This window comes from Ochotona curzoniae, unplaced genomic scaffold, assembly GCF_017591425.1.
Source record: "Ochotona curzoniae isolate NIBS_2020 unplaced genomic scaffold, NIBS_Ocur_1.0 contig_1696, whole genome shotgun sequence".
NCBI lineage: Eukaryota > Metazoa > Chordata > Mammalia > Lagomorpha > Ochotonidae > Ochotona > Ochotona curzoniae.
Genome location: NW_024465164.1, coordinates 73,798 through 89,896, shown reverse-complemented (window position 1 = coordinate 89,896; position 16,099 = coordinate 73,798). Strand labels below are relative to the sequence as shown.

The 16,099-nt window shown below is 42.8% G+C and overlaps 1 protein-coding gene across 1 annotated transcript in view; it reads left to right on the top strand.

Annotated features, from left to right (window-relative positions):
* LOC121148634 (potassium channel subfamily U member 1-like) overlaps nucleotides 1-15,299 on the top strand; it is a 35,396-nt gene extending 20,097 nt beyond the window's left edge. The window contains 5 exon segments of the mRNA XM_040968833.1: nucleotides 1,835-1,974; nucleotides 10,145-10,195; nucleotides 10,197-10,340; nucleotides 12,122-12,246; nucleotides 14,735-15,299. Of these exon segments, the coding sequence (XP_040824767.1) occupies nucleotides 1,835-1,974; nucleotides 10,145-10,195; nucleotides 10,197-10,340; nucleotides 12,122-12,246; nucleotides 14,735-15,155 (881 nt within the window). The 3' untranslated portion in view covers nucleotides 15,156-15,299.
* Nucleotides 15,300-16,099: the final 800 nt, after the last annotated feature.

The window sequence follows — 16,099 nt, the reverse complement described above, 5'->3', positions numbered from 1 at the left end:
CTTGCTGGCCCTGAGGAACACCCACTCACTCTCTTGGGACTTCTAATCTCAGTTCAATCAAAGAATAGATGCACCTAACAATTCACCTGTCACTTAGCTCAAGTACTTGTTCTTTGGATGGCTGAAAAGGGCCATACAGATATGACAACTGTAGGGCTGACTGCCAGCATTTTGGTAGAGAACATACCAAGGTCTACAGGAACATGGCTAGAAAAGTTGAGGCCATGGGTATAAGATGACACAGCAATATTTGGACAAAGCTTCATGCATGTTTCTTATCCTGGTGACACAAGGATAAGAAAGTCTGAGTATACGGAGAGGTGGGGTGGGATTAGTCCCCTCTTGTTCATGTTTTATCAAAAATACTATTGTACTTGGGGCAAAAAAAGATTGTTTCACTTCCCCCCAATTTATTAACACTTTAGGGGATTAAGGAATAAACAACTCTAATTGAAGAATGTATTCTGACCTTTATGTCCAGTGGGTTTGTTTTGATCTGTATTACCAAGAACTTCAATGGCCAGATCTGTGAACTGCTGACATCTTCATTCTGCTAACAAACCAAGAAGTTAACCACAGGTCTCGTGGATGCTAGCCAAAACTCAAAACAAAGCAAAACTTGCATCTTATATTCTTTACAAGAGTAAGAGTAGCTAGAGGATCACCATTTTGGTGCTTATTGCTCAAATCTTACTTCCCAAAGGGAGACATGAATGAGAGCAAAGACACAACTGTATCAAGAGTCTATAGAAAAAGAACCTGAGTTTAGGGAATCACAATCTTATATGATGGAGAGTAAGCATGCTTTTCCATCTGCTCCAGGTGGCAGACCAAATGTCTGACACCTGATGCTGTTCTCTCCCTGGACAAATATTTTTGAAGCAATAGTTCAGGAAGGCAGCAGCCAATGCATCCAATCTCACTTTTAACAATGATCAGTATTATTCATGGCAGAGACCATGTATGGAGTAATAGTTGCAGGCTGGAGACAGATAGAAAAAAAGAAATGAACAATTTAGCTGTCATTGCACTAGCCTCAATTAGAATGATTCTGTAAACCCTTGCTACTCTATATAGAGCATGAATCAGGAGCATCAATAGCTTCTGGGGGCTGGCTAGATATGTGGACTTCCAGACCCCACCCTAAATGGAATGAGTTAAGAGTTTGCATTGTCACAAGATCACCAGGTGGTTCAAAGTACTGCTCCAGTTCAATCTGGACTCAAGTAATTCTAGGAATCCCAGCAGACATGTGGAAATCTGTGACATTGTATTGTGAGAAGATTACAGCTGGGATGACCATAGGTTCCTCTATTGTGCCTTTTGCCCCAGTACAGTTACTCAGTGTTCCCTTTGGTCCCCAAATTGCTTTGTTTGGAAAGACAAGCAACACAAGGGATCTATCAAATGGTCAAGGAAAATGTATACTCTGAAAAAAGCAATGTGCCTGATTTTCAAATGTTCTGCACCAAAATCACTACCATTTTATTCAATTTTCACACAAAATGTTGAAAGCGTCCTCACAGCAATGGGGCACCCAGAATATTGATCTGCAGCAACTTGGACCTGCTGTGGCAAACTGTCCCTAAGAGGACAGACGGATGCCAGGAGGTGGGGCAGGCATGATTTCAAGGGAGGAAGATGCATAAAAAGAAAAAAATGCCTCCAAGTGGGGGGTCAATCCCACAGAAACATCAAGTGGGGGCCAATCCCACAGAGACCCCAAAGAGGCTCTGTCCCTTGACCAGGGGGCCACATCAGCCTGTGTTTTGTGGATGTCCTTGTATTTTTAAACCTCTCAATTTGTGTGTCTTCTTTGCCATCTGCCTTGCAGAAAATCCTTCCAACATCCACTTTATCGAACAACTTGGTGGGCTGGAGGGGAACCTGAAAGAAAACAACCTGCTCCTTAGCACTTCCTTTTCCGCGGGAACCGTCTTTTCTGGCAACTTCCTGGACTCCCTGCTGGCCACGGTAAGTGTAGTCGGGTCCAAAAGGGGTCCCAGGCCGAGGGGTGACTGGGTAAGTTAGAGCTGGGCAGACAACAGTACTTTACCATTCCAAGTCCTCCCTGATCTTCAAAGCTGAATCTTATCCATGTACATCATCTCATCTCCATGCATGACTGCAAGGAAAGATTTAAAAAAAAAAAGTTCACATTCTTGACACGAAAAAATTGATGCCCATGAAGCCAGAGTAGTCAAAACCAGGAGGAAGGAGTTCTGATCCTTCCACTTCAACTGTGGATCAACAACCAGGCCTTTGGTATTGCAGCCTGGATGATATTCTCTCTGCTCTGCCTAGCGTCACCCTGGCAGCACCTACTGAAACTGGCCATCATGAAATCCTGGAGTTCAGAGCTAATTCAAATATATAACGGGCATATGTATTTTTTCTTTAACATCGTAGTTGTTCTCAGCATTTCTTCAGGCAATAAACACACACCTTCATCCATGATAAGATTTCCATAAGCAGACATAACTCATCATCCTACAAATGCCTAGTGAAATTTTACACTGCACAATGTGTGATGTCTAGAGTAGTGATAAAACAAGAAGACATCTCCACCATGTAGAGTTTGCACCAAGTGGAGGAGTTTGGCAAGAACATCCTAAGTAACAAGCAGTCACAGGTCTAAGGAAATGTTAGTTGGGAGTCGTAGGGATGGGGCAAAAGGGTGTAGGTTATAATACATGGCCAGGAGAGGCTACCTGTGAATGAAGCTCTAAATCAGAAGACCTGATACAGGTCATGCAGACCTCTCACACAAGACATACCCCAGGCAGAAGCAATGAGGTGGCAGCAAGCCAAGGATATTCAAAGATTTTGGATTTGACTACCCCAAGATAACACACATATAACCATTTGTGGATGACTGCATTTAACTCCTATAAACGAACATCCTCTTTTCTCCTCCTACTCAGATTTGTGGAAAGGGTTGCAAAATGGCTGAGCATCAATATACAGGTGTTCAGGTTTGCGAAGGACCGAGCATAAGACGATGAGTTCATTGTTGTTTGGAAACCCCATATAGAAACAACATTGTTCTTAAGCTGAAGGCACGCCTTGAGCACAGCATACACAAGTGAGAGGAACACAGCTGGTGCATACAAATATCCCTTGGACATCAATGCCATCTGGTACTCGTTAGGAGTGCTATGCATCCCAGCTGTGCTGGAGGTATCATGGATCTCACTGAGCTCTCAGATGCAGAATCCTGTACTTCAGGTATAGTTAGCACTAACCAAGCCGGTTACCAGAGTTACTTCAGAGTTATTAAAGGGTTAAACAAGACTCAACCTAGACTGCAGGAGAAAGGGATCTGCTGGAGAGAAGAGGGTTTGGTGACTTTGGTGGGGAGGTGGCTCTGACAGAAAGCCTGTTGCACCATCCTATTTTCTGTTCCTGATATGTCAGTTAGCTTGCCTGGAATTAACGACTGCTGTGTCAGGCAGAAGGTGACTTGAGGTGATCTTAACTTGTTGGCATGAGATGGTTTTAAGGTCCCAGCTCTCTTTAGATTGTTCAGTGGCAGACAGATTCATGCCTTAAATTAAGCTGAAGACTTAATTAAATCAGACCTGCCCACACTGGCAAGAGCAAAGTCACAGATTTCATTTGGAGTTGGGCAGAAGGGCAGCATTTCAGTCTGTGCAGTGTTGCTGTAGCTGAGACTGGGAAATTGATAAAACAATAGGAGATTGCGTGCATCCCTTCCTCCTCATCCTGGAAGCTGGGATGTCCAAACACATGGCACCATGTCTACTTGGCATGATATTTAAGGGCTTGGTGTTGGGTCATAACATGGAAGAAGGCAAAAAGGTGGGGGGGGGGAGTAAGAGAGACAGAGAGGGGAGGGCCTCGATATCAAACTCAACCTTTTACTCAGACACCCACTCCAAGAAAACTTGTACTCTCCCAGCATAAGGACATTCGTCTGCTGAAGATGGCTCTGCTTCCCATCTCCCAACACCATGGCATTGGGGGAAAGGTTTTTGACACTAACTTAAAAGGGGAACATACTGAAGCAAATCAGGCAGGAAGGACAGATACCTGCTGAAAGAATGGAAATGAAAACAAATGAGCACACTCCACACAACAGCCCATAAAACAACACCTAGACTAAAGAGCATTGCTCTTACGGCAGGAGGTTACAGCACTGGGCCCAAGGCTCCCCATCCCTCTACTGGTTAGGGTGGTCTGAGAATGGCTGTGTTGTCCTCAGCCTGCCCATCAACTCAGGGTTCTGCTGGCTCGGGCAGTTCGAGCAGGGCTGCATCTTCCCCAGTCTGCCCAGTGAAAGGTTTTGTTTTGTTTAAGCTGGAAAACAAAATGAATCATATAAAGTCTTTGCAATTTGAGGCCTTGTGGCGACATGTGCAAGACAGAAAAGCAACCACATAGTGTGGACTGACATAGAGGTTGTTATATGTGGGTATACCCCACATTGAATCAACAGCTTGCCCTGAGTAAACCCTGGTAAGGGGCCTGAGTTAGCACTGGCACTTGGTCAATTGAAGCAGAGTTTGGGGATGGCAACCCCCAAGGGACAAGGCAGCATCCCTGTTAAGGACACTAATAGGACCTTTAAATCTCTCACTAGGCCATTGGACTTCTGTTCTAGCTACTCAAGCATAAGTGAAGGATCATGCTGCAAAATGAATTCACATTAACGCTGCTGCAACAAAGAATGGAAGCAACCATTGTTGACAGTCTGTAAATGCTCTGCCTAATTCTGTTCCTTTTTGCTATAGGCATATCCTACTGGCTTTATTTGTGCTTTCTATTGTTTTTAGAAAGATTTATTTAACTTTTTCTAGAGAAAGAGAGAAGGAAAGCCAGAGGTCTTCCATCCGCTGGTTCACTCCCCAGATGGCCATAATGGTTGGAGCTGAGCTAATTGGAAGCCAGGATAATCCTCCAGGTTCCCCATGTGGGTGCAGAGGACTGAGGACTTGAGCTGTCCTGCACTGATTTCCTAGCCCAAAATCAGGGAGCTGGATTGGAAGCGAAGCAACCCAGGGCATTAACTGGCTTCCATTTGCAGGAGCTTAGCCTGGTATACATGGTGCCAACACCTCTATTTGACCTTTTAAGAATGGACCTTCCTACCATATCATCCACATGGAAAGAAAGAACACAAGAGCAGGCCCAAGTCTCCAATTAATACTCTTCTGACTATCATTTGATCTTGACTAATTTCCCCCTCCACCCACTCAGTCTTATCATTTGGAAACAACCCCAAGCAAGAAGAGAATACTGATTGTTTCCTAATAAAACAACTAGAGTGGCTGAGTGGCTCTGGGATATGTTCATAAATGCTCAGGTTGCTTCACGATGCATGCTCAACATTACTGGAAGCTGGGAGGTAGGCAAAGACCTCCATCTCCCCAAGAAGTTTTGTCCCATTGCTGGCACAGGCCATTCATCACTGGGGAGCGCAGTGGTCCTCTTCTTCAGCACTAATTTATACTTGATTCTTTCCCAGATACAGACCTTCATGAAACTTTCTCCAAAAAAGTTTAGATAATAAGTTGAGCTTATATCAGCAACAATAGCAGTACTATCTGCCATAGAAGGAGTAATTACATTGCTCAAGCACTGACATTGTGCCAAGGTCACAGCACACATGGCCTCACTGAATTCTCCTATCCATTCAGCTAGGAGAACACTCATCATCGGCCTCTTATATAGATGTTGACAGTTAGGCCATTAGTCATACATTGCTTGTAAGTCAATCGTTGGTTTTCATACTCACCTGTGAAGGAATTCCTGAGTCATATGATTGTCACCCACATGTCTCTCGTGGGGACATTTATCTTCAGTCACCAACTTTCTTCCAATGCTGGGCTTTCCAAGTCTTGCTTAAAGGAATCCATGACCAAGAGTGCTCAGGGCTGATGAAGAGACACAAATATGTGGCTCCCATAACATTCATTGCAGTTAGAAGCAACTCTGCTTTTCTCTGATATGCCAGGATAAGGTTGTACTGGAAGAAAATTTTCTTTCGCAAATATTTTCAAGACAGTTTCTCTCTAAGTTGAAATACATCACCAAGAGAGAGATGTAACCTAGACAACATCCTGGAACTCTGTTCTAAGACAGGCATCCGGTCTCCAGGCAGAAGTCCTGTGAAAGTAGGTTGAGGCAGGAGCTGGTCATTCCAGTCCATTTTGCCTGTCTCTTTCACCCAAAAAGATCCCATACCCAAGGAGCGCCCTCTAGGGTTCATTCTTGTGACTGCTGCCCAGTGTGACACCACAGGAGCCATGTAGCTGGTTGCTGAAGAGGCAGAGGCCATATCAGTCTCAACAGGCCTGTTCCCTTTATGCTCTCCTTTCACGGAGGAGCAAAGCTGGCATCAGCAGTGCTCAAAGCAGGCTCCCTCTGGAAAGGGACCAATCCTATCAAGGTATGAGCACCACCTTCATTTCCATGTTGGTGAACTCTATACCTGACATGGCATTTCCAGGTTCTCTTTCTTCCCCAGTGACTCAGAAAACAGTGCTTGTTCAGCTTTGCCTCCCCTTCATGGGAGACAAATGTGTGCCTCCCAGAGGTAGCACGGCATAGCAGGGTTGGGTTTAAACTTGGTTCTGCTTGGAAATGCTGAGTTTTCATGTTACATTTTTACACATTTTTAAAGACTTATTTATTTTTATTGGAAAGGCAAATATACAGAGAAGAGGAGAGACAGAGAGGAAGATCTTCCATCTGATGCTTCACTCCCCAAGTGAGCATAATGGCTGTAGTTGAGCCAATCTGAACCCAGGAGCCAGGAGCTCTTCTGGGTCTCCCACACAGGTGCAGGGTCCCAAAGATTTGGGTCATCCTCAACTGCTGTCTCAGGCCACAAGCAGGGAGCTAGATGGGAAGCAGGGATGCTGGGATTAGAACCAGCACCCATATGGGATCCCAGCGCATCCAAGGCAAGGACTTTAACCACTATGCTATTGCCCCAGGCCCACATTTTTACATAATTTTTAAAACTTTATCAGCACAATAGATCCATGATATTTGGTTGAATATAACTGGATGTGCTTTCTCTCTGAATGTCCTGATACAATGAGCAGTGGCTGACAACAAATACCGCCCTGCTAGTCTATCATAAACTCCAGCGCAAAGCAAATATGTACACACACTATATCAATTAGACCCACTCTTAATCCTCTGGTATTTCAATTCTGTAAAGATTTAAATATGAAGCAGGCAGATCTCCTTACAGGACTCCTGGATGGCTGTACACTAAGAGTTTCAAAACCAATCATGAGCATGTGGAGTATTTTTCCTTTTCTGATGAGATAAGGTCTCCCACATCACAGCTGTTTCTTAGGTCACTGAGCTGAACAGTTCACTATGAGTGGGTAGTGCCGTCCCCCCAAATTTTTTATCTTAAGGCTGCAGCATTTTTTAATACTGGAAGTCCAAGCTCTAGCAGGCATGATTACATTATAGAATAACTATCCAAGTTTAGGAATCTGAACATATTGCAAGAGCATTTCCACTTGCAGGTATCCTTGAGAAAGAAAAAAGAGAGAGAGAGAAAGAGAGAGAGAGAGGAGGGAAAAGGAGAAAAAAAGAGAGGTTCATACAGGCCAGTGCCAGGGAAGCCAGGATAATCAGAAAAGGAGAGGAGCTCCCAGAACAAAGGTGACACACAAATCCCATTATTCTCCTTAATATATTCTCTCAATGCTTGTGATGTCAAAGCTGAAGAAATGACATGTTCCACAGCTAAGCCTCCAAGTTAAATATGTAACGCACATGTTGGGTTAGAGCCACTGACATCAGGATAGCCCTGGAATTTACGGGTTTTCATTAATCATTGGAGAATTACCCTAACAGTATCAGGCTTGATCACTCTATGTGATGGCCACATGCTTCTTAAACGGATTGTCACCCAACCCTGGATTTGCAACCTCAGAAGTCTCCTGGATGTCATGGTTGACTTGGCAGGTGCTTTTCAGTATGGTTCTGAAGCAGAACAAAGCAACAGCATAGCAGGATGGGACAGAGGTGTGGGACTAATCATTCGATTGGGCATCTTCATCTGAAAACTAGTGTAGAAGTTCTTTTCATTGTCTCTGAATTCACATAAATTTAGAAAGAGCATTTTTAAGAGTTGGTGGATGCTGAGAGTGAAAGATGAGTTGATTTTGGCAGCCAAGTTTTAAAATCCCAGCCTTTTTCTTTTTATTTTTGTTTTTCATGAAAGAGTTAATGATGAACACACAGGGATTAAAAACAAATCCACCAAAATCAACTTCTCTTTATCTCCATGTTTTTTCAACTGTTGAAAATATTCTCATATTATTTCTTAGGTGAACTTGTACCCATTGCCTCTATAAGCAGGATTTGCACATTTGATGGAAATCACCTGCCGGCTGTAATCAGTATTCTTTTTGTTTGTTTGTTTGTTTTAAAGATTTATTCTGTTTTCCTTTGTAAGGCAGAATTACGTAGAGAGAAGAGGCAGAGATCTTTCATCCAATAGTTCACTCCCTAAATGGCTGCAGTGGATGGAGTTAAACAAATCTGAAGCCAGGGGCCAGGAAAGTTTCCTGGGTGCCCCACATGGATGCAGGAGTCCAAGAATTTGGGCCATGATTTGCTTCTCTCTCAGGCTGTAAACAGAGATGGAAAGAAGTAGAGCAGCCAGGCCACCAACCTGCACTCACATGGGATGCTGGTGCCACAACTTGAGGTTTAGCTCACCATGCACAGCAATGACCATTGCAATCAGTACTTTTATGTCACCCAAACATTTGTGCATCCAATGCATCTGTGAGGGTTTGAATGTTAAAGAGACAAAGTCCATCCTCTGAGGAGCACAACTTTGTTTGTTTGTTTATCTGTGTTTTGAGAATTTGTTCAGACAGTTACATGAGTTTGGGGAAGATGAGCCACACTGTACTGGTAACAACAGAGAAATTCTCACTTTGACTGGACTAAACAGCTAATTCAGATGTGGCAGAGGGTGAACATTTTTAAAACACCACATATTTATTAGTCTAAGAAGAAGAAATAGGTATACTATCATGGATTTGCAATGTGTATGAATGCCTTGTCTACTCATTATGGTTTGAATTCTGGGGAAAAGGGAGTTTGTGAAAATGGGGAGGATTATTCAATGTGAAACGTGTTTCACAATAAGAAATTGACCTACATGTCCCCTTCTGGTTTCATTATGATGCAAATTATTTGATTCTAAAACTCCATTCATGTACTTTTTCTTCTCTAGCCGCTTCTGAAAGATATAAAAAGAAGTGGGCTAAATCCAGTCATTAATAATATCTGAGCCAGTACCTGAACCCAAATGGACCATACCCATGTTACATATATATGTAGACTCACACCAAGAACACTCAAATATGAATGAAAATAGTAGTAAAGGTGATCTCATTAAATATGTGTACATATATAGAGATGCATAAATATGTTATATATGTATATATGTTTGCATATATATGATTATTAGGGCATCTGGGCCCAAAATTCTTCTCTGTTCATGTTTTTTTTTAAAGATTTATTTATTTTTATTACAAAGTCAAATATACAGGGAGGAGAAGAGACAGAGAGGAAAATCTTCCATCCGATAATTCATTCCCCAAGTGACCGCAACGGCCATTGCTGCACCGATCCGAACCCAGGTACCAGGAACTTCATTCCAGGTCTCCCATGCGGGTGCAGGGTCCCAAAGCATTGGGCAATCCTTGACTGATTTCCCAGGCCACAAGCAGGGAGCTGGATGGGAAGTGGAGCTGCCGGGACTAGAGCTGGCACCCACATGGGATCCTGGTGCATTCAAGGCAAAGACTTTAGCCACTAGACCACGGCACCAGGCTCCCCTGGTCATGTTTTGAAGGGAAGAATCCTTGGCAGCAGCCTAATGACCCACACCCCTCTTGTACAGTGTGGATTTGAGGAGACCAGGAACTAAGTGTTTTCCTCACTTTGCGTAATCCAGAATACCACCCGAACTGCCATATTTGATTAGACTTTGATGATGGGAATGATAAACACTGCTCTGCACCATCAGATTCATTGCAAGCAGTGATGTCCACTCACTCTCCGAGCGTTTCCTCCTCCACCATTCACACATCAGCTCCTTGGGATGTGATCACAGCTTCTCCTTACTTTCTAGGCCTTCTACAACTATCACGTCTTAGAATTACTCCAGATGCTGGTGACAGGAGGGGATAAGCTCCCAGCTGGAACAACATCTGGATAAGGAGAAATTCTGTGACATGACTGACAGCTGCAGTACTTTCTCCTCTGGAAGATTGCGGTGTAGGCTGGGGCTTCTGTCCTTAGACCAAAACATTCTGTCATCTGTTAAAGTGAGTATACTCTTATCACAATGAAGTTTCCCATCTCCTCACTTCTCTTGAGTTTCTGAAGGTGATCCAACCTCTCTGAAGTGTTAGATAGCTTCTAACACAGAAAGTAATCAGTAATACATAGGCTGTTTTACAATTCACTGTATTTCATAGAGTCCTGCAATCAACACCCTTCACATTTGTAACAATCCTAAGGGGCAAATAAAGCAGCCACTATTATCCCCACCTTCTAGCTAAGTAAGTCAGGAAGCCTCAGGAATTCTACATGACATGGCTTGAATGAGGTTTCCGAAGTTCATTTTTGGAAACTTAATTCCCAAACTCATAATATTGAAAGGTAGGATGTTCAAGGGGTCATGGAGGACTCTGTTCTGTGGACCTGATCAACGCTGTTATCTTCAAAGTGGATTAGTTATCACTGGAGTGAATTCCAAAATTAATGAATGACTTTGGCCCCTTTCTCTTTCTCTCCACTGTTCTTTATTTCTATCCTCCCACCCCTACCATACACCCTGCCATGCTTTCTTGCCCTTCTGCCATCCTTTATTGGATGATACAAGATTCCTGAACCTGGAGGACATGCCATCATTCAGAACTCTGAAACATAAATCTCTGTTATGTATATAGGGCTGAATCTCATATATTGAACAGCATAAGACACCCAATGACATTGTGCCCTGACCAGGAAATTTATTGCAATTTTAATGCTAATATTTACTAAATCTTTTCCTTGTACCAGTCTAGTTTTTCTCACATCATCTGAGGGTTTAAAGGGCAGGCACTGATTGCTTTAACAAAGTAAGAATCTGAAACTCAGAGAAGCAGGGACTTGCTTAAAGCTAAATTGTCAACCAGTGCCTGAGCAGGGGTCCATTTGCTGACCCGAGGTCTGATCCAAGCTGTTCCTTGTTGGGAATAAGTCTTTGCAAGAAAATAAACTCTGTTACTCTGTAGTATATCACCTGGACAGCTTAACAAGGAGCCCACTCTTGCAAGCCTTTGTTCCCAGTGTACATCTCAACATACGCTACCAATACAAATGGCAAATCCTTTGTTATATGCATATGTGCATGGACAAAGAGTCTCCAACAAGTCCCTTGGAATCATCCAGTCTTTTTCTATCTCTGGTCCTGTGTTCCTTAGTGACAGCTGACTTGTGAGTGACCCTATGCCCTGGAAACTACTGCTGACAACTTCCTATTGTATTAGAGGTTATAGGAGATTAGACCAGACTCCTCCTCTTTATACCCACATGATTCCCATCCTCACTTTTCTATTTATCCCAGGAAGACCGGAATTAAGCAAATACTGTCTTTTCATTTGACTGGATTCATTAACTTCTGCTGTTGAACCTGTTATCTGTTCTCAGTGGTTTGGTTGGACAAAACCTGAGAGCAAGGTCAAGGACATGTAAGAATGGAATAACATGACTCTTTGAGGATGCTTACCAACTCAAGTTATCATGTACCCAAAAAATTAGTTGTCAAGCCTTTTTTTATGTGTTAATTTTTAGTAGTTACCAAAACAACCACACGTCACACCACATGTGCTTAGAATTCTTACAAGAACCAGAATAACGAGCCTAACCACTGAGGTTAAAGTTTTAAAGCTAATAATAAACTTAACTACATTCCCAATTAATATGATCATCATAGAGTTTTATAAGAAATGGTTTTGATGTCTCCCAAACTTCTCGCAAAGGTCAATGCATGCTAGTAGATGCTTGATATTACAGAGCCTTAAGTATCCAGCAGATATTTGTTTTTATCTTCCTTCTTTAGCCAAGAGAAACCTTTGGACAACTGTTCTGTGGCACATTGGATAATCTTGGAATCCTGTGTGTTGGTTTATACCGCATGATAGAAGATGAGGAGCATAACCCGGAGAACAAAAGGGGAGTATGCTAGTTTGGAAAATGTGTGTCAAGTTGCCAAATGTAGCAGACAGGGTTAATTTCCTTCAATGCCTAAGGTCCACAGTTGCAAGAAAGGCAAATTTAATAATAATGGCACAGGCTACAAACATCAAGAACTGCAATGCAAAACACAGTAGAGTCTGTTCCCAGTGAAAACAGAAAAAGAGAAGAAAATCTTAAATCAGAATTCTTTTGCAGTTACTTTAATCAGTGTCCATGCAAGTTTCTAAACATGAAAAGCCATTGTCAACATTGTAAAGACTCCCTTGTATTCTTCTACGCTTGTTGGACTTGGCTGGATCATGGGATGCTTTTTATCTAGCAACTGCGCTGGCACATATGATTCATGGTAGTGGTATGTTCAGTTTTCTTTTCTTTAAGACCAATGTGATAACAATGTGGAATGAAGAGTAAATGGTGAAAGGGGTGGGAGGAGAAGGAAAGAAGCATTTCAAATGAGCATTATCAAGCATGTTCTCATTAAGATTCTCATGGTGGAGATAGCATCTAGAAGGCTAAGAAGAGTAAGTTAAAGTTAATGGAATAGAAATGGAGCAATGGAACCTGTTGCCGGAGAAAGGAGAGGGAAGCCAAATTACTCAGTGAAATGGTCTGGAATAGGAAAGAAAAAACATGTTTCTGTTCATAAGAGAGAAAAGGAAGCAAAGCAAAGATGTTAAAGCAGCTATGGCTCTGTGTAAGGAACATGCTAGTGAGAGTTTTTATTTAGCAGCAGGATTTCTCAGCCAATGCTCAGAGAGAAGAGGGAAGAAACATTACAGAGAATTGAGAAAAAAACATAGAGGCTTAGACTGAGTGCTGAGAGGAGCAGAAGAGGAGGCTTATTGGGGATTTGAGAAGTAACGTTAGACCATAAAGTGAAGGGAGAGGATTGGAAATCCTGATGAAATGAAAGGGTAGTTGAACTCTTGAGTGTGGCAATAACTCAGGAAGGATGATGGGAAACTGTGGTCAGAGTGATTGATTGAAGCTTAAGATTGTTGAGATGATACAGTGCCAGTAAATTGTGACACCCAGAATGTGGGCAGGAAACTGGTTTAGAGAAAAAGATCATTGCATGCTAGATGATATAGAGATGGGTCCAGATGGTGGGCTTAGAAACCACAGAGACACTACAGGTGCATAAGATGACAGTGGCATTAGAGTTTGAAAGAATATTCATTCTGAGTTCAAAGACCTCAATAAACCTGTATGAGTATGGATGACACTGATGAATCTGGAGAGAGTGTTGAGGCTCTACAGAACTCATGAAGACAGTCAGTGGGAGGCTGGAAGAGAAGTGATGTTTTGAAAGCAGCACTGGGAAGCAGGAATGACATCCACATCCACCACTCATTCTTTCATTCTCTTTCTACCTGCCACCTTCCCTCCCGCTCTAAAGTTTCTCCTCCATCCACAACAGCTCTAGGAGGTCTATAGAACACAATCCTAGGAAAATGTTCAGCTTAAACAAGGGTACTTCAACAGGTTCATGGAAAATGTAATTTAAACAAATAGATCCCTTTTGGTTCAAAAAATCAGAAATCTATAGACAGCTTTTTCTCTGAATACCCATCTCCCATGAGTTTAGGAAGATCCCTGACACCTGAGAAGACTTCAGGAACCCAAGTGCCATTTCCATGTTCTAGGGAGTATATGCTTTCTGAGAGTTTTGTTTAGGACAGAATAGGGTTCTAGAGGATGGAGTGGAAGAGACCTAATGGCTGGATTATTCCATGAAGAAAGAAGGATCCCTAATGTGATCTTGTAGATGGGAGGGGAGAAACACAGGCTGCAGGTCCTGCAAGATGAGCCTGAAAGGCTGTTCTGACACGAATATTGAGCTTTTGATTAATGTATCTCACATGAATGAAGAATGTGCTTTATACCTGGTTAGTAGTTAAGGCAAGTTGCTTCCCTACAGTCTTCCAATGCAGGTCTAGTCTCTGAGTGTTCTTGACATTCATTTTTCACAACTCTTATTAGTCAGGCTGTTATTCTGTGTGAAATCTGGCAGCTTATGCATTATGTTATCATACACTTAAACCAAGAACAGAATATAGAGGATACATGTGATCATCCAGTTAGACAAAGTATCACTAAGTGCCCAGCAGTGTGCCAGTTAAATTCATGAGTGTGTTTTAAAAGCAAGTACCATAGATTAACTTCTCCCACCAATTACGGGGAAAGTCATGACTAAGGCCAAAAGTGTCTGGATTCAGAGACAGAGTTGAAAGCCAGCCTCCTAATTCCAATTCCAGGGAATCTCCTTTCCCAGAGTGCCATAGAGATTTACTATTTATCAAGAATCAATGAAGCAAGGCCACCCACACACACACACACACACACACACACACACACACACATACATCTTTCAGCCCAGCAAAATGGCCTCTTGGCCTCTTGGGTTGGCCAGAGAACCAGGAGCCACCCAACCCTGCAGCTTCAGAAGCTAACAATTCTCTGGCTTTTCTTACAGGTTTGTGATTACCCGGCCAGCCAACGAATTTAAGCTGCTCCCCTCGGATCTTGTATTTTGTGCTATCCCTTTTGGCATGGCCTTTTATGAAAGGGAGGATGTGTCTTTGTCCTGTCAATATGAAATTATAGATACAATGCCAGTGCTACCAGAGTTGAACACGGAGTCAAGTTTTGCCCCCACAATAAGCTCTGAGAAGAGGAGCACAGCACCACCATCCTACGCACCAGGGAACAGTTTGGATCCCAGAACTTGCTTCTATTCGACCTCTCAGCAAGCAAGCCCAACTCAAACCAGTAGGCTATCACCAACACAGTCAAAATTAGGAGGCCTCACACAAGCTGCTGACAAGGGCCAGAGGCAGGAAACCCTGGAAGACAATGTTTACGAAGTACAACTAGATCCACTGATGCTCTCTTAGTGCTCTAACCTGCTGCGTAGATCCCAGGCATCGCCACCGCAGGTGCCTTTGAAAGGAGACAATAAGAATGCTGCCGAGCTCATGCCTTTCAGTTTGTGGTTCTGATCTTCCCCAATTGGGTCTGATGTGATAAATAAAGAAATTTATTATGCAATGCCCCCAAAGGAAAGTGCCTCACTCAGTGCCTCCTTGAACAGAAAGTGTGGTACCTGGAGCAGCTTTTACAGTAGCATGTGCAGCACCAGCTCAGCTCCTCAGATCCAAGGAAGGTAAGTTATCAGGTTAAACATGAGAAGGCCTTGCACACAGGGTCAAACTCTGTCCAAAAAACACTCAAGAATCTTACACTATCTATCTCAGAACAGGCAAATAATAGACAAAGTACAGATTCACCACAGCAACAACTCCTACCCAACCCCCAACTCCCATGCCATGTTTTTTCTTAATCTACCTCTTTCTGTAGGATGCAAGAAAAGCCATATGGGGAAATGTTGGTGGGAACTGGCAACTAATGTAGCTATCAACATGAGCCACCTTTAGGCCCAGCATCCAATAGGTGTTTAACAAGGAATAGCTGAGTCTTGTGGGATAAGGTTGCCAAAGTGAAATCAAATCAAGTACAAGAGGCTACCTTCCAACTTGTCTGCTTCAGGAGTTGAGATGTCAGTGGGAAAAAAGGTGGGAAACATGTCCCCATCTCCACAATCCAAAATAAAGCACTCCATCGCTCTGTACACCCTATCTTCAGGTCAGGCACTTAACCTCAGCATTACTGGATTAACACACTAAAAGTTCAATGCATTAAGGAAGTTCTTACTCCAAGCTGTTTTTTTTTTTTGTAATGATAAGCCTCTCATAGGTGAATCCATATTCCATTAGAGGACACCACTTCAAAAGTTTGTTGTACATTTATTGTCGTAAGACTATGCATGCATTCCAAAAAT